The sequence below is a fragment of the Fundulus heteroclitus genome, unplaced genomic scaffold (assembly GCF_011125445.2).
Source record: "Fundulus heteroclitus isolate FHET01 unplaced genomic scaffold, MU-UCD_Fhet_4.1 scaffold_36, whole genome shotgun sequence".
NCBI classification, from domain to species: Eukaryota; Metazoa; Chordata; class Actinopteri; order Cyprinodontiformes; family Fundulidae; genus Fundulus; species Fundulus heteroclitus.
Window position 1 is genome coordinate 3,718,083 of NW_023396770.1, and position 24,322 is coordinate 3,742,404.

Below are 24,322 nucleotides of genomic sequence, written 5' to 3' on the forward strand. Positions count from 1 at the left end.
ACGAGCTGCATTGGACATTTTTATGCTTCAATTAGAGAAAGACACCTTTAAAATACCTTACTCTCATTTTTTCCATATATACTGTATAAATATCAATCTGTGGAGCTGTATGCTGATGATGCTGTTGTTTACTGCTGTGCTCGCTCAGTTGCTCTCGCAGTCTAAATTTGATTTCATCCGATTGACTGCAGCTCACACCGGTACTGATTGCAAATAAAACCAAGGAGACGCTGTTTTCCAGCAAAAAAAGAGAGTGGCAGCTGTTTTGTGTCCTCAGGAGTTCAGAGTGTGTCCTCCTACAAATATCTGGGTAGAATATTTAATGAAAATCTAAGTTTTAAAGATCACTTTCATGTTATTTGAAGAAACCGGAGCTTAAATGAGGCTTCTTTCTCAGAAACAAGTCTTGTTTTTCTGTTAATGTCAGGAAACGTCTTGTTGCTGGCGCCTTTAATTCATTCGTTCATCACATGATTCTCTTTATTTAATAGATTTAGCTCTTCGTGGCGCTCTAAGATTCATAGCTGAATGCAGAGATCTAACCCATCATTGTCTTATTTACTTATTTGCTCTTTGCTGTCTCTGCCCAGAGTTTTTTTATTGGTCCATTTTTATCTATAAATCCATCTTTGGTTTATTGCCTCTTTATTTATCCTCCTAAATGTCACCTGAAAAAGCGGATTCCCGTCTAGGATGAAGTTAGAAGAGCCAGCCTCCTCTTCCTCATCACCTTCAACCTGGAATATCTCCAACAGGAGCTGAAACTGTTGCATCTAATTTCTATGGCTGATTTTACTGCACTTAATATAAAATCTGGCAACCATGTCAGGAAGTTCTGGCTCTTGTTCTTAAATGTTTATTTTGTTGGTAATTGTTTAGTAATTAAAACTCTGTGAGGCTGTATTTCACTAAATCCTGCATTGTTCTGTACCAGTTTTTAAACAGGTGCTAACAGGTCTCTCTTGTAAATGAGAACTTATATCTCTATGAGGTTTCCTGTAGAAATAAAGGATTAATAATAAAAAAAATCACGTTAACTGCGTATTTGTGATTTATACAATACATATTTTATGTTAAACAATAATTTTATGGTTTAAGTCAGGCTTTCCCAAAGTGGGGGTTGTGAGATGAAAGTTTGGAGAGTATCCTGGTTTTAATATAGCAAGTGTATTCCTTTAATCTTGGGAAATTATCTTTTTTCTCTTAAATATTTACAGCCTATTCTTGCAAATATGTGAAATTAATCTAAAAATAGCTGAGGTTTTTATGGAAATTTAGTCCTTTGTGGCCAAAAATGTATTTTCTTTAAGGTGGCCCTAATAGGATTTGTGCGTGTGTGTTATCATAATAAAGTCTTAATAGGAGGTGTACATAAATAACATTGCAAAAATAGTCAACTTTATTACAAGAATAAAGTAGAAATATGAAAGTAAATTTGTAATATTGTCAGAATAAAGTCATACGGTCGTTTCAAAGTCCTGTTACTAATAATGGTTTTATGCTAAAGTGCTAAAAAGATTTAGTATTTTCTTATCTGCAAATCAAGAATATAACTTTGCAATATTCTCAACGTTCCTTATTTTAACACGGGGGACGACTCTTAATATTACGCCAAACGGGGGGTCGCCAGTCTCTGGCGTTGTTAATTCACTGCAAAAATAGAACCAAAAGTAAGTTAAAATTTTCTTGAAATGAGTGTATTTGTACTTTATTTGAGCAGGTAAATAAGATAATCTGCCAATGAAATAAGATTTTTGCACTTAAAATAGGAAGAACTCATCTGCATCAACTTATTTCAAGTGCATTATATCTAAATATCTTATTTTAGGGGTAAGATTACTCATGACATTGGCAGATAATCTTTTTTACCTGCTCAAATAAAGTACAAATACACTCATTTCAAGAAAATCTTAACTTATTTTTAATTCTGTTTTTGCAGTGTTCTGGGGTCACAAGCTGAAACGTTTTGGAACCTCTGGTTTAAGTCATGATCAACCTAATAATTTCCTTACCAAAAAGCATTATTATTATTATTATTATTATTATTATTATTATTATTATTATTATTATTATTATTATTATTATTATTATTATTATTATTATTAATAATAATAATAATAATAATAATAATATTATTATTATTATTATTATTTCGCCTCATCTGCAGCCTGTGGGGTTTGGATGCCTTAAATTGTCCCGTGCTTAACTCTAGCTGATCCAAGGAAGGTTCATCTTTAAACGGAGGGAAAAGTGCTGAGTTTGACTTTCGTATCCTCCATGTGTGATAAAATATGTTTATTTCCAGACTTGTTTGTCTGTCCCAGACTAAAGGAAACAGTCGGGATCTAAATGTAGATTTATCGTCCTGCTCTCTTACACACACACACACAGGTGTAAAACCTGTGTAAAAAAATAAAATAAATGAACATTTATTTACAGCAGTAGGACCTCAGATTGCATACCTTCTTTTATATTCTTACTTAAAAGAAAATCAAACTCACAAAGACCATCTCTTTAAAATAGATGAAACATGTTCAGCTTCATTTTTAGCTTTTCTGAAACTTTCCAGGAACTCATAATTACCGATAAAATTACCTTTTATTTCCCAGAGGTAAAAATCTGATACGACACGGAGAACCATTCCTCCATCACTCTTCACACAGGGAACAGGAGAACATGGCATTCTCCTAAAGACAGACGTGTCTTTCCTCAACCAGCATAAACTAGCTTACGTCTACATTTGGATCAATGACTAAAACATTTATTAAAACAAATAACTTTTTAAAATAATAACCAGTCCCGACGCTGCAAAAAAAAAAAAGGAACTAAAAGTAAGTAAAATTTTCTAGAAACGACAGTGATGTGAGCAGGTAAATAAGATTATCTGGCAATGGATGAGTATTTTCACCAACAAAATAAGATAATTAGATCAGCAAAGAGGCTTAAATTTGAAACAACCGGACTTTTCCTCACGTAGTTTTTCTGAATTTGTTTCGACGCCTATCCAGGAGTCCCTTAAGCAACCTGCAGCTGGAGCGCTGCTGTTTTTAGGGATGTGGAGGCCCGTCCTCCCAGGCGAGGGACTGCACAAGCAAGACGATCAGATTTACTGCACTTGAGACAAAATGACGAAGATGAGCTTTGCTGCTCAAATCAAGGACAAATGCACTTATCAGAAGAACATTTTACTAACTTTTGGTTCCCTTTTTGCAGCATTTGTGGCAGCAAACAAACAAATCTGCACCTTGCAGACACGCCGAGGGACATCACGGCAAAAAGGGAACAAAAAGTAAGTCAAATGCTCTGGAAATTTGTGTATTTGTCCTTCATTTTAGCAGGTAAATAAAATTAGAATAAGATTAGATATACTGCACTTTAAATAAGATGACGGAGATGAGCTGTTCCTATTTTAAGTGCCAAAATCTTATTCCATTGGCAGTTCACCTGCTCAAATCAAGCATAAATACTCTCATTTCAAGAGAAAATGACTCACTTTTAGTTCAGTTTGGCTGTGATCAGATGACACACTGCAAAAAGGAAATTAAAGTAAGTAAAAATTTCTTGAAATTAGTGTGTTTTTTTTTACTTATTTGAGGAACTAAATAAGACTATTTGCCAATGGAATGAGTATTTCTACCCCTAAAGTAAGATATTTAGATATCCTGCACTTGAAATAAGATGATGGAGATGAATTGTTCCTATTTTAAATGCAAAAATCATATTCCATTGGCAAATAGTCTCATTTAGCTCTTCAAATCAAGACAAAATACACTGATTTCAAGAAAATTTCACTAACTTTTAGTTCCCTTTTTGCAGTGCACGGCAGATTCACTGCAAAAATAGAACTGAAATCATGTAAAATTTTCTTGAAATGAATGTATTTGTCCTTGATTTGAGGAGCTAAATAAGATTATTTGCCAATGGAATAAGATTTTTGCACTTAAAATAGGAACAATTCATCTCCATTATCTTATGTCAAGTGCATTATATCTAATTATCTTATTTTAGGGGTAAAAATACTCATTCCATTGGCAAAAAATCTTATTTACCTGCTCAAATCAAGGGTAAATACATTAATTTCAAGAAAACTTTACTTATTTTTAGTTCTGTTTTTGCAGTGTTGCATGTTACTGACAACGGAGAGAACGGTTAGACCAGCCTTCTTTTCTCGGCTGCAGTCATCAGAAACAGTGGTTATGCAGTCATGTACCGACTGCTGCGCATCACGACAGATAAAACAACATGGAGGGCCTACAGGCTGCCTTTGGTGGTACAATGCCACAGCTGTGGGTGTAAACTAAGAGAAAATCCTGAATCTCCAGCCCAGAAACGTTCCCATTGGGTCATTAATATTTAACGCATGGGGAACAGGCTCCGGTTTTAATCCACGCGTCCGCTGCTGAAAATTCATGCAGCTGCTGACATTAAAGAAAACTCGCCTCTTTGTCAAGTCATGCGTCTCGCTTCCCCGTCTCCCCTCCTCCTCCAGTATGGAAATGACGAGGTCAGCGAACAAGGCCGCGCACAGACCGAGGGTTTTGTGCGTGCAGGGGCTGAACGGCGGCCTGCAGACCCTCCGCCTCCGGGCGGACATTTTGGGGCCCACCAGTCCTGGATCTCACAGGCGCCGGGACGCTTCCAACCCCGGAGAGCCGAGGAGTTCAGAACCGGATCGTCTTTAGTCCTTAAACGGTTCCCTGGAGCTGAAGAGTCGCCCGGCACCCTTCACTCCACATGTCTACCACCATGTCTGCTGTTTAGTGCTGTAACTAACCCCCCACAGCACTGATCACTGCAAAACCAGAACTAAAATAAGTTAAAAATGTCCTGAAATTAGTGTATTAGTACTTTATTTGAGCAGGTAAATAAGATAATCTGCCAATGGAATAAGATTTTTTGCACTTAAAATAGGAACAACTGATCTCCGTCATCTTATTTAAAGTGAAGTATATCTAAATATCTTATTTTAGGGTTAAAATTACTCTTTCAATTGGCAGATAATCTTATTTAACTGCTGAAATCAAGGACAAATACACTAGTTTCAAGAAAATTTTACTTATTTTTAGTTCTGTTTTTGCAGTGTTTGATGAAGTGAAATTTAAAATCTAACATCAATTGCTCTAAATTGTGCAAAACTGTCATGGTAACATATTTCTTCCTCCAACAAACGTGGCTGGAGCTGTTTAACGGCAGAAATATGATGATTGGGGCTTAAATCTAACCAAAGATTAGGTAAAAACATCAACAATGCACAATTTATTTTAAAAAACGAGATTATGCACTGCAAAACCTGAACTAAAAGTAAGTACAGTTTTCTTGAAATGAGTGTATTTGCACTTGATTTGAGCAGGTAAATAAGATAATTTGCCAATGGAATAAGATTTTTCCACTTAAAATAGAAACAACTCATCTCCATCAACTTATTTCAAGTGCATTTTATCTAAATATCTTATTTTAGGGGTAGAAATACTAATTCCATTGGCAGATAATCTTATTTAACTGCTGAAATCAAGGACAAATACATTAGTTTCAAGAAAATTTTACTTATTTTTAGTTCTGTTTTTGCAGTGTTTGATGAAGTGAAATTTAAAATCTAACATTAATTGCTCTAAATTGTGCAAAACTGTCAAGGTAACGTATTTCTTCCTCCAACAAACGTGGCTGGAGCTGTTTACCGGCAGAAATATGACGATTGGGGCTTAAATCTAACCAAAGATTAGGTAAAAACATCAACAATGCACAATTTATTTTAAAAAACGAGATTATGCACTGCAAAAACTGAACTAAAAGTAAGTACAGTTTTCTTGAAATGAGTGTATTTGCACTTGATTTGAGCAGGTAAATAATATTATCTGCCAATGGAATGAATATTTTGACCCCTAAAATAAGATAATTAGATATAAGATTAGAAATAAGATGATAGAGATGAACTGTTCCTATTTTAAGTGCAAAAATCTAATTCCATTGTCAAATCATTTAAACTTTCCTGCTCAAACCAACGATAAATACACTCATTTAATGAAAACCTTGTGTGGCTATTGTCAGAAAGTTTCACATACTTTGACTTCCCTCAGTTGATCCTGTAAAAAAAGTAAAAAGGCTGCTGACTAATGTAGAAAAGGCCCAGAGAGCCTCGCATGAAGAAATCTAGACCGCAAATAAACACATCAGGAAGGTTCAGGAAGCGCGGGTGAAGAACCATCTGGTGGCCTCACAAGGACATTTCTACGGGTCCGCGGTGGGTTAAGGTGGAGAAATTAAGTATTTCTTTGGACGTGTTGTGAGGAGAGATGGCTAGACGAGAGGATGTTGGAGCTGGAAGGAAAGAGGAAGACCTGAGAGGAGATTCAGGGCCATGCTTAAGGAGGACATGGAGGCAGAGGAAGAGACAAAACACTTAAAAGTCAAAGTTGCACTGCAAAATAAGTCAACTCAAAATAAGATTTTTTTTTCTTGAGAGTATTTTTCTTTAATTTGAGCAGGTATATACATTTATTTGCCTATGGAAAGAGTATATTTGCACTTAAAATAGGAACAACTCATTTCCATCATCTTATTTCAAGTGCATTTTATCTAAATATCTTATTTTAGGAGTAAAACTACTCATTCCATTGGCAGATAATCTTATTTACCTGCTCAAATCAAGGAGAAATACATTAATTTCAAGAAAATTTGACTTATTTTTAGTCCTGTGTTTGCAGTGTGCTCCCAAAATATGATTAGAGTTTTTATTACCCAATCCAATGTCTAATGTAATAATTATTCTCTCTCTCTCTCTCTCTCTCTCTCTCTCTCTCTAGAGAAGAGAGTAGGAGGAGAGAGAGCGAGAGAGGAGAGAGAGCGAGAGAGAGAGCAGAGAGCAGAGAGATCTCTTATCTAGAGATAGCGTCTCATAGATTATATCGGATCTCTCTATCTCTCCTCTCTCGTCTCTCTATCTTCTATCTCTTCTCTATATCTCTCTCTTCTCTCCCAATCCATCCATCCATCCCTCCATTATTCATCCATCCATCAATGATCCAATCAACCATCCATCTATTGTTTGATCCACTTGTATCTATGGGTCCATCCATCTATTAATGCATTGATCCCTCACTCATTCATTCATTCATTCATTCATCTGTCAGTTCAATCATTCATTCAGTCGTTCTTCTCTTCTCCGTTTAACTGAAGGCCCAACCATCGTTCATCGATCCATCATCATCTCTTTACCAGCAAACAGAAGAAGAAGCTAGAGCTGCTCAGCAGATTAGAGAAAAAAACACAAAACCTGAGAGAAATCCAGATCTAATGAAAACTGCAGAGATCTCTGCATCCAAACACAGCAGCCAGTCTTTACTGGAACAAAGTCCATTTAACACCACGGAGCAGCTTCTTCTCTCTGTGCTGAAGCTTCTTCTCTGTGTGCTGAAGCTTCTTCTCTCTGTGCTGAAGCTTCTTCTCTCTGTGCTGAAGCTTCTTCTCTCTGTGCTGAAGCTGATTTAACGTGTTGATATGTGGCTGCAGACTTCCAGGTGAAACACCTTCTTCTTCTGCTCTGAATGTCAGCGGGATCAAACCCAGCGGACACTTTAATTAAAGCGCATTCCTGGCCGCAGCCGCTCCGTCTTCCAGTAACGGATCAGCCGCGTCTCCCGGCACACCTGGAGCAGGTAAGTCCCCTCCTGTCCTGTCAGCAGATAGTTATTCACCATGCGCCTCCTTTAACAGCGGTCAGTGAGGAGGGCTCTGCAGGCCGTATCGCCTCCACAGGTTGTGTAACAGCTGGCAGCGGCGGGTTCCTCCTTAAACAACGCCTCCTTTGATAAGAAGAACTAAAGAAAGTGGAACTCTGCCAACATACCTGCAGCAACTTTACAAAACCATTTGTAGCTTCAGGGAAACAGCTGAAAAAAAAAAGTCCTTTTCAAACCACATTCCCCACGGTTGTACTGAAGTTGCTCAGGTTCTGCTAAGTTCTGGCAGGAAACCCACATGGTCCTCCTCAGATGAACAGAAACGTTTGAGACGCATAGAGAATTGAGTCCAAACCCGCTTCTCTCTAGAGACCAGCACTGCAAAAACAGAACTAAAATTAAGTACATTTTTCTTGAAGTTAGTGCATTTCTTCTTGATTTGAGCAGGTAAATAAGATTATTTGCCAATAGAATAAGATTTTTGCACTTAATGTAGGAGCAATTCATCTCCATCATCATTTTTTCAAGTGCAGAATATCTAATTATCTTATTTTAGGGGTAGAACTACTAATCCCATTGGCAAATAGTCTTAGATACACTGCAAAAGGGGAACTAAAAGTAAGTAAAATTTTCTTAAAATTTTTATATTTTTCTTCGATTTGAGCAGCTAAATAAGACTATTTGCCAATGGAACGAGAATTTCCACCCCTAAAATAGGATAATTAGATATCCTGCACTTGAAATAAGATGATAGAGATGAATTGTTCTTATTTTAAGTACAAAAATCTTATTCCATTGGCAGATAGAATGATTTACCAGCTTGAATCAAAGAAAAATACACTAATTTCAAGAGGATTTTACCTACTTTTAGTTCCCTTTTTGCAGTGTACCTGCTCAAATCAATGAAAAACAGACTAATTTCAAGAGGATTTTACCTACTTTTAGTTCCCTTTTTGCAGTGAGGACAGAAGCTGCGGCTCCAGGACCCACAGCTTCAACCTGGGCCCAAACCTGCAGCAGAACCACCTGGACCAGCGCAGCGTCTTCTGGGTGGAGACGGTTTTATGCACAGCGGAGACAAACGGCTGTGCTCACACTGCCCTGTTCCGAGTTTCAGCAGCAATCGGATTTTATTTCCCAGGGTTCATGCTACTGCAAAAATAGACCTAAAAACAATTTTTCCTTGATTTGAGCAGGTAAATATGACTATTTGCCAATAGAATAAGATTTTTGCAGTTAAAATAGTAACAATTAATGTCCGTCATCGTATTTCAAGTGCAGGATGTCTAATTATCTAATTATCTTATTTTAGGGGTAAAAATACTAATTCCATTGGCAAATAATCTTATTTACTTGCTCAAATCAAGGGCAAATACATTCATTTCAAGAAAATTTTACTTATTTTTATACGGTTCTGGACTGCAAACCGATGTCCAGTACAGTGACGTAAACGGCAGATGTAAAAAAAAGCAACATGCCGGCTAAGACTGCGGCCGCTCTGAGAAACATCCTAGATGCACACGAGTTATTACCACGTATGAAAAAGACGGATACGGCTCGCATCTGTCCCAAACCTGCAGGTGAACGCAGCAGCAGAGTGCATGCTGGGAGGAGGCGTTGACTGTAATCAGCTGTTAAGCACGGTAGCGGCAGCATGATGGTTCAGCAAAAATGGAACTAAAAATAAGTACAATTTTCTTATAATGAGTATATCTGTCCTTGATTTGAGTGAGTAAATAAGATTATCTGCTAATGGAATAACATGTTTGCACTTAAAATGGGAACAATCCATCTTCCTCATCTTATTTCAAGTGCAGGATGTCTAATTATCTTATTTTAGGGATCAAAATACTCATTCTATTGGCAGATAATCTTATTTACCTGCTCAAATCAAGGACAAAAACACACATTTTAAGAACATTTTACTTATTTTTAAGTCCGTTTTTGCAGTGCAGAAAGCGGGTCAAACGTGAGGCAGAAGGAAGTCTGCAGCTGGTTGATCTACGAGAGCCTCGGCCCAACCATGTTGTGGATTTATGGGATGAAATCCTTAACGCTGTCCAACTTCTTCTAAAAGCCGTCATGTGAAGGTTTGTTCACTACAAAAAGAGAACTAAAAATAAATGAAATTTTCTTGAAAAGTATGTATTTGTCCTTGATTTGAGCAGGTAAATAAGATGATCTGCCAATGGAATGAGTATTTTGACCCCTAAAATAAGATAATTAGATAAATTACACTTGAAATAAGATGACGGAGATGAGTTGTTCCTATTTTAGGTGCAAAAATCTCATTCCATTGGCAGATAATCTTATTTACCTGCTCAAATCAAGGAAAAAACACACTGATTTTAAGAAAATCTTGCTTATTTTTAGTTCAGTTTTTGCAGTGTTGTTGGTTTTTCTGTCTTTCCGTGTTTGGAAATCTAGGAATAAAGAGCCTCAGGTCGCTTCTCGGAGCTCAGCTGTTTATCCTACAAATATTTTGGGTTCTTCTGGACCGGAACCGTGTTGAGCGTGGCTTTAAAACGGACTTCTGTAAAACTCCAAATCCCAGAACCGTTTCCTGTTCTGTTGTGTGTGTATTGAACTTATGGATCATATTTCTACTCATAGACTCCTGGAAAGTTCTTGTCTGTCCCAGATGGAACAAGACCTTCAGCTTCGTCATTGTTCCAGCCTCAGAAAAGAGGAGTAGAAGAACGTGACCCGACAGAACCGGCTTTCTTCTGAGACTCTGACAGAATAAAGCTGAAGCTGTCGCCCACCATCAGAGAAGGTCGGGGAAAGACAAGAACTTTCAAGGAACATCCAGGACTTTCCAGGAGTTTATGAGCTGAAATCTGGACGGTTCTTGGATTTGGAGTTTTGAAGAAGCCGGTTTTAAAACACGGTCCCGGTCCAGAAGAACCCAAAATATTTGTAGGATAAACAGCTGAGCTCTGAGAAGCGACCTGAGGCTCTTTATTCTTAGATTTCCAAACACAGGAAGACAGAGAGGTGTTGTTTTATTCAGGCATGATACTGGACATTTATGTTTAAACTGATCACATTACCTTGAAAACCATCGCTGAACATTTTCCCAGATTTCCATTATAACCAGAAACCGCTCCGGATTTAATCTGGACTTTATGTGCTGGACGAACACAAGGCAGAAGCTTTCACAAATAAAAACCCACAGGGTCCTAAAATGTGTTCATCCTCTTTAATGGAAATAAAAAGTCCTTCAGAAGTCAACGCACTGCAAAAAGGGAACTAAAAGTAAGTAAAATTTTCTTAAAATATGTATATTTTTCCTTGGTTTGAGCAGATAAATAAGATTATTTGCCAATGGAATGAGAATTTCTACCCCTAAAATACGATAATTAGACATCCTGCACTTAAAATAAGATGATGGAGATGAAATGTTCTTATTTTAAAGTGCAAAAATCTTATTCCATTGACCAATAATCTGATTTACCAGCTCAAATCAATAAAAAAATACACTTATTTCAAGATGATTTCACCTACTTTTAGTTCCCTTTTTGCAGTGCGGGTCAGAACTCAGAGCCCAGTCGTGTGTAGTTCAAGCTCAGTAGGAATCCAGATGTTCTGTTTCTGGTCTCAGAGGTTCTTTAGAGAACGGCAGGAGAACCTTAGAGGCTGCAGAAGAGCTTCCAGCAGGACAACCAGCCAAAGATTCACCTGCTAGAATGGCCTAGTCAAAGTCCGCAGTGAGGGAATCTCTGCGAAGATGTTCTTTATTTAATGTTGGCATTTTAAAAACCACGAACGTCGTATATTCCTGCGTCGCTCTGTGTGGTTCTGTCCCATAAAAACCCGATAAACTAGACCACCGTTAATGCTCTCTGGGTCTGGACCATCGTTTTCTTTCTTTTCTTTACCCTCCGTGTAAATATTTTATCCACTTTAAATGCTAGTTTAGATTTTTTTCTTGTATTTTTAACAAATCTGGGTGGGAAAACGCCAAATTGTTTAATTTAAGTTGAAATAAGCAACAGAAGGAGAGACTGAGGCTCCTTTAGTTAAACATTCAGTTGATCAGAAAACGTTGATTTTTCTACTTTCTGCTCTCTAGTTTGTGTTTAAATAAGAAAACATTTAGCCTTTCAGTGTCAGGGAGTCTAAATGTATCTTTTAAGTGTTTTTTTTTAGGTTTTATGCAACATGACAACTCACCAAACATCATTAGATCTAAGGTTAAAACGTAAACGCAGCTCCAGGTGGGATTATTTCTGTTATTTACTTTACAATTAATGACTGAAAAGACAATTAAGTCAGTAAAATATGGACAAGAGGAACTGAGTTCTCTCAGATTCAGAGTTTTGTTCAGTTTTTAGCTGAATCTGCGACTTTTATCACCACGGTGGCCTCAGAGGGCCCAGTGGCACAAAAAGATGGGGGGGGGGGTTGTATCTGAGCCTGGGGGAATAAAGAAATTAACAACAACTCTTTTCTGGTCAGTTTTCTCTTTTAGTTCAAAACTTGTTTAAAATGCATTGGAAAAAAAGTTGCTTTCCACCTCAAACATGACAGACGGCAGATTTACAGTAGACGGAAAAATAGATTTAATAACTGGGAAAAAACAACAAAACTCAGCTTGTCGAGGGGGATTTTACCCTCAGGGAATAAAAGTTAAAGCAGAAATCAGATCTTTGAATAGAGGTCAGAGGCATGAAAATCCCGAGGGGACGCAGATTCCTCCTTTTAGTTCAAAAGGCGTAAAAAAAAGCCTTAAAAATAAAAATAACAAGACCTGGAAACTACTTCAGCTCAAAGTAAAACACACAACTTGCTCCGTTTGCATCAAAGCCGTCAAAGTTTAGAGAAAAATATCATAAAAACACATAAAAGTACCAGGTTGGTTCTTAATTTTCTATTTATGAACCCAATCAGGGAACTAAAGGCTGTGAATGAAGGCAGCTTTGGGCCTTTTTCTCCTGCCTCAGATTAGAAACCTGGAAAACTTTTTACCCCAGTTTTAGTTTTTTTAACCAGAGAAAAGGAGAGTTTCTCCTGTAAAAGTCAGACTGCAGCATCATGAGGAGCTGAGATGTCTGCAGCGGACCAGGAGCAGAAGGAGCGGCCAGCGGCGGGTTTACAGGAGGACCAGGACCTCCAGGCTGCAGCAGCATCTCCAGACTCAGACACATTTAAAGTTTCACTCACATGTTGTCAGTGCAGCGGCGGCTCGTCCCTCCGCACAATCATTCTCCCTCTCTGCAAACTCCCAGGAAAATACCGCTGCTGCTGCTGCTGCTGCTGCTGCTGCTGCTGCTTCACTTTTCCTCGCTGTTAAAATTCCCAAAGACTCCGAAGCGGCCAGAAGCCAGACGCGTCTCCGCTGAGGCGCACAAAGTCTGCGGAGTTTGAGGAGAGGGCGGGGAGGAGGAGGAGGAGGAAGGGGAGGAAGGGGAGGAAGGGTAGGGGTTGGTGCGCTCGCTTCTGCGGCCCGGGCTCACCGGCGTGGGCGGGGTCACAGATCACACTCAGGCTTTTTACATATTATGGGACAAAAGAACAAAAAAAAAATCTTCTTCAGCTTTTTATGTCTCATCCTAACAAGGCTCCACTGTTTACTAAACTTCTTCATTAATTGTATCTTCAATTTTGTCACTTATTATCCCATAATTTTAGGTGATCGGCTGCACAAGTTTACATCTTATAAATTTTCTTCAGAAATAAATTATCATTAAATTTGAGCAAAACCAAATTCATTCTGTTTGGGTCACGGAAGACATAAACCAGTTATTATGACTGGATCACGTGTAAATTGATTTAATTGCGTTTAAGGATTAATTTAATCTGCATAAAATGGAAAAAGTGCTGTAGTCAAGATTATTAAATAACTTAAAACATAAAACAGAAGGGGGGCTTGGACTAAACCTGGAGGGACCTCAACACCCAGTTAACCAATAAAGGAGTTCATACAGCTTTACTAAAAATGTGTGTAGTAAATAATTCCCCAGGAATACTGAAGATATTTAAAAGCTTTGCTCAGATTTTGTATAACCATTCAGTCAACCAACTGCTGACTCCCTTTCTCTAAACTTCTTATTTAATTGCATCTTTAATTTCGTCGCTTATTATCTGATAATTTTAAGTGAACGGCTGCATAATTTTACATTTTATACATTTTCTTTCCCTCATTAAAATTGTTCTTATTAGAAAATAAAAACAAATTCAACAGAGCTAAAACATTTAAAGTTTTGGTTTTACAGAAATTAATTATCATTAAATTTGAGCAAAACTAAATTTATTCTGTTTTGGTCCCGGACGACATAAACCAGTTATTATGACTGGATCACATGCAAATTGATTTAATTTACATGTGAATGCAACATAAATTGTTAAATGGACTGGAGTTTTAGGGAGCTTTTCCACAATGTACAATCAAAGCATTTTTAGGAATCATATCTATATTACATTAAGATTATGCTCTATGTGTACCAGAGTTTCAGATCGCTTGTCTTTATATGCACAAACCGTAAATACATGTAAAAATCACATTGTGGTGCAACGTGAAATCTCTACGGAGAACACGTCGTTAACATCAGCCGATGTGTTAATACACTCAAGCATTGCATCTGGTTCGTCTAATTTATATGTGATATCCATATTAAATAAATAAACTAAATAAAAAACAAGGTTTGTCACACTCCACCTACAGGAACTTCACATCTTGGCTCATCTCCACACGTTCAGATTAGATTGTGCTGCTCCACTTTTAGCACTAATTAGTTTCACCAGAGCAGTTTGCTGTCATGTCATCTTGTAAATGTGGACTTTATGGGATTAACACAATAAATCCAGAGTTTGGCATAAACACCAAACCCTCTGTGACCCCCAGCTTCTGGGTGCTTTCATGTTTTTCATGAATGAATAAATAAATGAAACAAATCTCAGAAGTCAGTTTTTCTGAAACCTAAACGATGTTTCACTGATTTTGAGACAAATCTGACCAGAGGGCAGTTTTCTGTCTCCGTGAGGCCAGAACCTGCTGGCTCAGCGTCTGATTTCACCACAGGGAGCATAAACTCATCTGCTGAGATGATGTCAGACCTTCATCACTGACCTGACGGTGAGGAAGAGGAGGGCCGTGCTGCAGCCCCAGGTGAGCTGCGCTCATTTGCCTTTAAAACGTCGGCCGCTCTGATCTTCCTGCCTGATAAGGGCTTCAGGACGCTGCTCAGATTTGCATCGCCGTGAAAGGCCCCTCAGAGAAGCTCCGTGTGTGAAAGGGAAGACTCCTCTGACGTCACGCAGCCGGAGAACAACCAGGAGCCTTTAAGATGATCAGGAAACACATGGAGACAAAGCTTGGTGTCATGGATCACATCTACCTGCATAAAAAAGGCCTTTACATTACAAAATGCTATTTAAAACATTCAGATTCTTCCAAACGAGCAGAGCTGATTAATATATCTTAAAGCTGTCTCGATAAAAGTTTTAGAAACTTTTGAACCTTCAGCCTAAACATCGGCTGCTCGCTTACTAAGTTTTATTTTTCTTTATTTACCCTTTATTTATACAGGTCAATGCATTGAGACCCACAAAGCACCTGTTTAAAAATAAAATAATGAACATCAAGTTACAAACCCAGTAACAATACAAATAATTAAAACATTCGATTCAAATTAAACAAGCTGATAAAACATAACTTTGTTTCTGTGGTAGATTTAGATTCCTGTAAACTCAGAATCTCTCACTTAAAAAGTCAGACCAAATTATTTTACCACACACTGCAAAAACTAAACAAAAAATAAGTAAAATTTTCTTGAAATTAGCGTATTTGTCCTTGATTTGAGCAGGTAAATAAGATCGTTTGCCAATGGAATGAGATTTTTTGCACTTAAAATAGGAACAACTTATCTTTATCATCTTATTTTATGTGCAGTATATCTAATTATCTTAGTTTAGGGGTCAAAATACTCACTCCATTGGCAGTTAATCTTAGTTAGCTGCTCAAATCAAGGATAAATGCACTAATTTCAAGAAAATTTGACATATTTTTAGCTCCGTTTTTGAAGTGCATATCTGTACGCTGTAAAGCTTGATAAGATACAAACAGAAACGATTAACCATGAGACAGCCTGGGGTTTTCAGGATTTAATTTAGCAAAGCATGACTAAGAAATGTTTAAGGTTGCTGGTTTAAACCTGCATTTAAAGCCGAGTTTAATCTGCATAAAATGAGGAACGTGCAGTAGCCTGGATTATTCAGCATTTTCAGGAATAATTTAAAACATAAAGCAGAAGGAGGGCCTTGGACTGAGCCTGGAGGGACCTCAACACCCAGTTACCCACATTTTTCACTAAAAAATGTGGGTAACAAATAATCCCCCAGAAATACTGAAGACATTTAAAAGCTTTGCTCCGATTTTAGATTCATTTTTACTCAACGTGTGTCTGGTAGTCAACCATATCTTTGACATGTCTGACTTTAAAACATTTAATCCCATTTCTGCAGCCTGTGTGGTTATAAGTGGGATAAGATTAGAACAGTTAAAAAATAATTATTGTTTTACGTAAACCAGGATTTTGATAAAGCAGGTTAAGGCCCTTTGCACACAACCAGGATCGGTTCTCCGGTCCTGTTAACACAACTTCAAGGCATTTTGTCTTCTCATAACACATTGATAGACCTCAGAATTACTTTACTTTTCTTGAGAATTTAAATTTGTGAGTAGTGAATTAACATGTTTACTGTATGAAAATGAGAATTAATGTAATAGATAAAATAGTGAATGTAATAACTTATTCTGAATCTATAATGTTTAATTGTTAAGTAATTTTTGTTTTGTCTAGCTCATCCCACTTTTGGTGACAGCTAATCTTTTAAACAATAAACAATAGAGACGCTAAAAACGGCGTAATTTCCCCTCCCTGCCTCTAGTGGGCAGCATGTTCTCTGAAACACAACGGACGGTGAGTTTCAGCTGTTGTTTCTGCTGACGTTGGATTATAAAAGCGACAGCGTAGCTCTTAAAGTGCTGTGAGGGTTGCAGTCACACGTTGCAGAGCTTCCCCATGCAGGCGCATTACGATTTTCCTGTATACACAACAACGTAGGCAGATCAGGAGGTTTTCCAAAGCCTTGTTTCTTTTAGGATAAAAGGCACAGCGTTGTTGTTTTGTAGACGAAAAGGTAAAAATCAACAAAGCTTTTCTGTTTTAAGCCAAACAGGTTTGCAGAGTAGGGGTCCCAGGACTGAACCCTGAGGCACTCCACAGCCTGGCTGAGGTCACTATTTACAGATTTCCTCCCAGGATTATACTTTATTTAGCTTCAGCCATTTCCTGTCAACCTAAGATGAAAAAGTTTAAGGGGTGTGAACATAGACATTTTATACGTAGACGCTTCATTGGGCGGGATCTGCCTATGCTGCGATGCGTCAGAGCGTCCGCCATCTTAAATGTGGCAAATCTGCAGTTACTCAGTCACTAAAACAGCATCAGAGGGACTTTAATCTCTGAATATACTTTGTATTCGTAGTATTTTTGTTTTTGTAATGTTACAAGTTTATTTTCGTATCCCTTTAGCTTCATTCTCCTGAATTTATTCTCCTAAAGAATAAAAATATTTAACATAATCTAACCTGGCCCTATTACTCCAGGAGTGAAATAATTCTGCAAACTGTGACTATTCTGGAAATGTTCCCTCTTAATTCTCATAATATGACGTTTTTCTCATAACATTATCACTTTTGTGTTTTTGTTTTTTTTACTTTATTGACCTAGGACTTTTTTCTCATGTTATTAATTCTACCTCTTTAATACTCCCCCAAAAAGTCTGTTCCTAAAGGTTCACATGTGACATGTGACACGGTTTTATGAAATAATGAAGACCACAATGTTTAGATTTAACAAATTGATCCTTATGTTCATAACACATACACACACAAATATATATATATATATATATATATATATATATATATATATATATATATATATATATATATATATATATATACATACACACACACACACATACATCATACATTATATATGTGAACACTTTTCTCAGCCAAAGCAAAGAGGACCAAAAGTGGAGCTGAGTTTCCGGACCATGACATGGCAGAAGTGAAAAATCTAGTAAAATAGAAATATTTGGCTGCTGAGGTTTTATTAATGAACTTTTGGAGTTCCGAGGATAAACTTTTCTTCAGAGACATTAAAACACTATTTTTAGTTTTGAGCCAGATTTTTCAGGAGTCTTCAGATTAAACCATGAGGTGAAATATAGTGAGTTTCCCCTCAAACAGGGAGGTCTTTAAACCAAAGCCTCCTCAGAGCCGTGCTGCTGACAACCTGACGTCAGCCTGTTTGCTGTTTGAACATTTCCTGCAACCCTTCGCTCTCCTGGAGCTTTGATACGTGAGCAGAACAGAAGGTGTCGTTCTGCGCTTCAGGCTGCAGGCTTTAACCTTCACTTAGGAGGAACACAAGGTGAAAAACGGCCCTGAATGCAAACAGATGGAGAGAAAACTGTTGAAAGGCAGCGGTGGCCTTCACACTGCAAAAACGGAACTAGAAATAAGTAAAATGTTCTTAAAATTTATGTATTTGTCCTTGATTTGAGCAGGTAAATAAGATGATTTGCCAATGGAATAGGATTTTTGCACTCAGAATAGGAACAATTCATCTCCATCATCTTATTTCAAGTGCAGGATGTCTAATTATCTTATTTTAAGGGGTCAAAAATCTTATTCCATTGGCAGATAATCTTATTTACCTGCTCAAATCAAGGATAAATACACTAACTTTAAGAACATTTTACTTATTTTTAGATCAGTTTTTGCAGTGCAGCAAGGAGCAAAAAGCAAAGAAACTGGAACACAAGACATGCTTCAGAATTCCTGAAAAGGTATAAAAGGTATATAAACATGATCAATCTAATCTTCTGGTTTGTAGACTGCAGGAAAGCAGAGGACCTGGATAATCCTCTCAGGTGTGCAGTGGCTCTTAAAGCACCGACTCCAGTCACAGTAAGCGTTTTGTGAATCTGACCAAAACTCTTAAATGGGTTTTGATTTCCAGTCTCCTCATGCTTGTGGCTTTACGCCTCTTTTTTTCCCCCTACAACAGTTTTTCCTTCCACTCAACTTTCCAGCACCATGCTTGGAAACACTCGACTTCTTTAGCGAAGACTTTTCGCAGCCTGCGCTGTTTGGGGACGGTGCCAATGACCGTAATGTGTGTAATCAACCTAAATATGAGTTTCACTTCCATGAACATTTCACGGATATTCTAGTTCTCTGAGATGCACCTACATATAAAAGGTTTAAATCTGTTGCTGAAGGTGACATGCTGATTAAAATGTGATAACTGCTTTTGTGCCGAGCACCAAGAGGCTGAGGTCATGGCGTCAGATTTTAATTGCTGGTTTGCGGTTTTCCTTTTAGCCTCTCTGAACGACAGGGGCCGCTTCCTTTAAACTAAAACCACACGTCCTGATTCTCTCCACCATCCCAGAAAAAGGAAGACCTACAGTAACCGTCGTTATACCGGCGAAGATGTTACAGCAGATCACCAGGAAGATAAGGGCTTTGGTTTTACAGCTTTGTTTCTAAATGAGCAGCTTTAGACGCTCCCGTCTTAAATGCTACTCACTGAATGGCATTATGTTGTAAATATATGTTCATTGTTCACTAAAGAGAGAGAAAAAACTGCTCAACGTTTTCAAGAGTCCTGCTTTGATGCAAAAACATTTTACTGGAGGCATTTGAGCTCATTTCATATCTGCTGAGATAAAAATATTTCAAACGGTAAGAAGAAAAGGCGTGTTTACCTGATCTCTGGTCCTTTTTTGGTGTTCATGGACAGGATTGTGAAGAGGAGGGCGACTGCTTTTGGAACATCTGGCTCTCATTGTTGGGTCTTTTTTTTTTTTTTTTTTGCAGATCATAAGCTTCTTCTGGGGTCTTCAAACTCCGACCTTTAGCCTGCGCTGGAGAGGCTTATCGCTGAGATGAGGGTCAGCTCCTCCAAGGCCGAGGCCATAATTGGAGAAGAGTGAATTTCAGAGCAGGAGATGGATACATGGGATAGGGTTTCCTCTGCAGCCATGACGGCATTGCTCCAGATTGTGGTGGTGGAAGGAGGGAAGCTCTGGATTTAATGACCCATTAGCATTCCAGCCCTCACCGACGGCACCGAGCTCCGGATCCAGACGGAAAGCAGGAGGACCTGGATACGAGCAGCTGGAAAGAGCTCGCTCTGTAGGGCTGCCAGGCTCTGCCTTACATCCCCTCGGCAGATCAGAGTGTAGATCCACTTTTGTTTGCAATAACAAAGACTATCATCAGCATAAAAACGAAGAGCTACAGCGCAAACACTCTGACCCACATTATTATTACAAATCAAATCAAAACGCCGGCTCTAGTACAGAGCCCTGATGGACACCGTTTATAACAAGAAAGATTACTTTAAAAGCAGATGGAAAGGAAGAAGTCATGATCTACAGCATCAAATGCCTTTGACAAGTTTATAGAAATTGCTTTACTTCCAAAACAATAATAAAGAAATGTTGAAAGCAGTTAGAGGCATTTGTAAAACATGACAGATAAAGCATGTTGTGTATAGACAGACGGACGGACGCATGTTCAGTCTGAGGTACCTGGCTCCCTGACAGAGGAATAACTGACTTCAATTAGAGAAATGAGAAAAAGTAAATAGATAGTGCTCAGTTGAAATGTTCAGCTACATGTTGCACTTGCTCAACATTTCCAGCACTCTGTAGCTGCGGGCCTTTAACAACACACTGAGGCCCAGAGTAAACGCAGCTCTGGATCCTGCATGGTGTTCCTGCTGCAATGGAAAACCTGTCCAGCTTCTCATGTTTCACTGATGTAAACAAGCTAATGACATATTAACAGCTGTAGGTTATGGTCAAAGGCTACAAAAAGGTTTAGGGCATGAAAATAAAGGTTTAATGAAGCAGAAAAAGCGTTCGAACTCCGGCAGCAAGAAACTTTTCAGTGTTTGGTTATAGTCTTTAAAACCTGCTGCCTAATGACAGGATGTGATGAACATACTCCTCAGTTCTTGAGACCATTCTAGGTTTGTAAAACTCCCTGGAACTGAACCAAATATCCCTCGTCATCCAGGGGTCTGCAGCCTGTGGCTCTTTACACCTTCAGCTTTGGCTCTTAGGCCAAAAATGCAGGGGGGAAAAAATTGATCAATGTTTAAAATTGCTAGCTTTAGGATGCATTTAGTTCTGCAATATATGCAAAACTAAACTTTCCAGAAAGAAAGAAACTAATGGTGTATAGAATATTTTACTATAGATAAATGAAGTATCTTATTGTCAATAGATTGCAAACAACTTTTTTTATCATTGGATGCCATTCGCTATAAAAATCAAATGTCCAATAGAAGAAAATGCATTGAACCTAAACATAAAAATAATGTTGGTTAAATAATAATAACTGTTGATCTTTAATTTAACGAAAATGTAAACAAATTTCCTATACTATACTATAAAAACAGGCTCTTGTTTCAAAGAGAGATGTAACTTTTTTGGCTCTAAACAAACTTTGTTTAGCTGGACCGAGGGCAGAAATGGCTCTGCGGGTTGTAAAGGTTGCTAATCCCTGCTGTACTCTCTGCTTCAAGACTCCTGGTTTAGTTTCTATACCGACTGACAGTTCAGAGGTTTTTCAAAATACATCACAATCATTTAGTCCAACAGGTTGTTTCTTTTGCTACTTAAACAGAAATCAAACAAAAATAAAGGCGAGTTGATCACTTTTCACTGATTCCTAAATATCAGAGCTCTGCCACTCATCTCTCTTACGCCTCTTAGAAAGATAAATGAGACGAGCACGAAGGAAACCACAATGCCTCCAGGTTTGTTTTTTCCACCTTTTTCAATTTCAGTTGTCAGTAACATTTCCAAAACTTAAGTATCTTTCCTCTTTCTACAGCTTTTATAAGATCACTATCTAGAAAATATAGCCTTGTTTAAATGAATTGATGCAGATTAGATCTCTTTCAGAAATGAGTTTGAGTTTGCTTAATTGAAAAGAATTTCACACAATTAAACAAACATTTCAAACATTTTATTTAAACTACAGTGACTCAGACCGATTCGAACGCTTCGTGCAAAGTTTTGAAAGCCTTTAAGTCAGTGAAACAATTGTTCGAAAAGATTCAAGTTAATTACGGAAAAAAGATGTCTAAAGCTAAAACTACAACCAACACCTCTCCTCCGTCTACAGTGATATGTTTTGTAAACGTCAGAAATAAGTAGCCCCCCCACTCTCCAGCCCTCTGACTGCACCGTCCTCTACGGTTTCTTCCAGATTGTTAAAGAAGATATAGACATCTTAAACAAGGAGACTGAATCCATTCAGTGGTGCACCTGGAGAGAAAACAGGTGGTGCAGAATAAGAAAGCAGCTGATTTTTGTTTCTCAGATGGTGTTTTGTTGGTTCAGTCCAATGAGTCTATGAGCTTTAGGCCCTTAATGAGCCCGCCTCAGTTGTTAGAGGCAAAGATGAACAAATCATGAAGCCAACAGCTTGGTCAGGTGAGTAATAAAAATGCCAGACTATTCATTTCCCCACTTCCAGGTACTGTGCCAAAGTGATCCAGTGAGATAAACATTCAGACCTTTAACGGATGAAGATTGCGGTGTTTTACCAGAGAGTCCAGGATGAAAACGTTGCAGCTCAGGTGGTTGAGAGGAAAGACTGATGAACAGTGGCTGCAATGCTTGTTTTTTTTATTTATAGTGAAGAGAATGCTACAAAATGTTAATTTACTTACTGTAACATTGTCATCATCACCCAGAACACTACAGATAGCAGTAGCTTGGTTTATTAGCAGGTCAACTTCACTATGTTAAAGCTAACAGGTTAATGTTAGCATGGTAAAGCTAGCCGTAGTGTGTTTGGTCAAACCTGATCAAATTAGTCTCCCTAATGAGCCTCTGTTACATACTTTTTACTTTAACATGTAGACTATAAGCAGTTGAGGATGAAATTTGTTTTTTACCACTACCGCTAACGAGAGGATTTACTATATAATGCACTTCATGGTATATTAGTGGACAATCTGAAAAGTTGCTTAAGCTAACAAAGGCATGAAGTTGGGCAAAACATTCATTAGCATGGTAGATTTAGCATACTAATGTTAGGATTAGCTTGCAAAAGCCAATTTTAGCATGCTACTGTTAGTAAATTCTGTTCTTAACTTTGACCTGGTCTAGTCATGCATTTTGTATGCATGTCTAAAAGTGAGTAGGTCTGTTTAGTAAGCTGACAATCTTTTTATACCAGATCTTAAGAAAAAAGCTAGCTAAAATGTTCATTAGTGAGTTAGCATTAGCATATTAAAATTATCTGTACGGTAAACCCTTTTCTAGCATGCTGCTGTTTGAAGTACTATACTTCATAAACTCATATCTACTTCTGTGCTCTATTAAATGAGGGGATGTTGTGAACAAAGAGATACCTTTTCTATTGTAGCATTAAAATACTAAGAATTTAATATGAATTTCAAGTGCTCCAAGTAGTAAACGACTACACAATTATGTTGGCTGTCAACCTATTATGTCAGGGTGTAAGCATAAAAACCACCAAGATGTTCATTAGCATGTTAGCTTTGTAGCATTACCCAAAAGCAAAATTAATGACGACTTGCTAGAGTTAATTTTAGCAAGTTCAATTTAGGATTAGTTTACTTTATCGCACACATTTCTTGTGCAGTTTGTGGTGAATTAGTGAACATTAAGAACAGAGCTGTGAATGTTCCCCATGTATATTAGCCTAGATGTTTATTAGCATTTAAGAACTACAACATTAGCATGCTAATGGCTAAAGTTAGCATCTTAGATCCACATACAGCTGTAAAAGAAACTAACATTACTACCTGTGCTCAGTAAAACTTTAACCCAAGTTTTATGAATGAGGCACCAGTTGAGTGCTGGAAGGTTTTAGGTCAGCATTGGAAATTTGATTCACTCGGCTGCTTAGAAATAAAGGTAGAAAGATTATTTCAACCTGAGAAAATGTTGACTGCTCAGTTTGTGCATCTATATCAGGCTTTAAAAGTTTTATTTTGCTATTGTACTCCATTTGTTTGCAACTGGAAACACAGTGTCCCTGTTCTACAAAGAAATCAACACTGGGACAAATTGGATGCGCTACTTGTCAGCCTGGAAAAGGTTTCCCCAACAGGCACCTTGCATGGATTTACTAGCATAGCATTGACATTGGCAAACATTCCAAGTATTTCAATATAGCTGTAAACAGATTATACCAAGTTTTGACAATCAAATATAAAAATAAACATTAATTTATGCAATAAATGGAGTTTATAAAGACCAACTTTAACCAATCATCATTATTAAGGGTTATTAAGAGAGTCATCTAATCACCTGTTGGTTAAATACAGTTAAATAATTTCACCCGCCCAAAAAAAAAAATAGATTTTTTATCTTAACATTGATGTGCTGAATAATTTGAGTTTGGACATGAGGGAAACACTGATGATCCAGCCCTGGAACGATTTATTTAGCAGGAATTACCCAATAAATAAACTGAATCTGAACAGTTAGGATTTTATACAAACTGGTATCTGTGTGTTTATCTTTGCAATAAAGCTTTGTTGGATCGTAGCTAACTCTGCTCTGTAGAA

The 24,322-nt window shown here is 37.7% G+C and overlaps 1 protein-coding gene across 2 annotated transcripts in view; it reads right to left on the reverse strand.

Annotated features, from left to right (window-relative positions):
* The window catches only part of adgrg6 (adhesion G protein-coupled receptor G6), a 99,126-nt gene extending 86,175 nt beyond the window's left edge, over window positions 1–12,951 (reverse strand). Inside the window, exon 1 of one of the 2 annotated variants that reach the window (XM_036130457.1) lies at window positions 12,843–12,951. In XM_036130457.1, coding sequence (XP_035986350.1) covers window positions 12,843–12,844 — 2 coding nt within the window. In that variant the 5' untranslated portion in view covers window positions 12,845–12,951. The remainder of the gene's footprint in view (window positions 1–12,842) is intronic. The other variant, XM_036130458.1, reaches the window with a different exon arrangement.
* Between the last annotated feature and the right edge of the window lie 11,371 nt (window positions 12,952–24,322).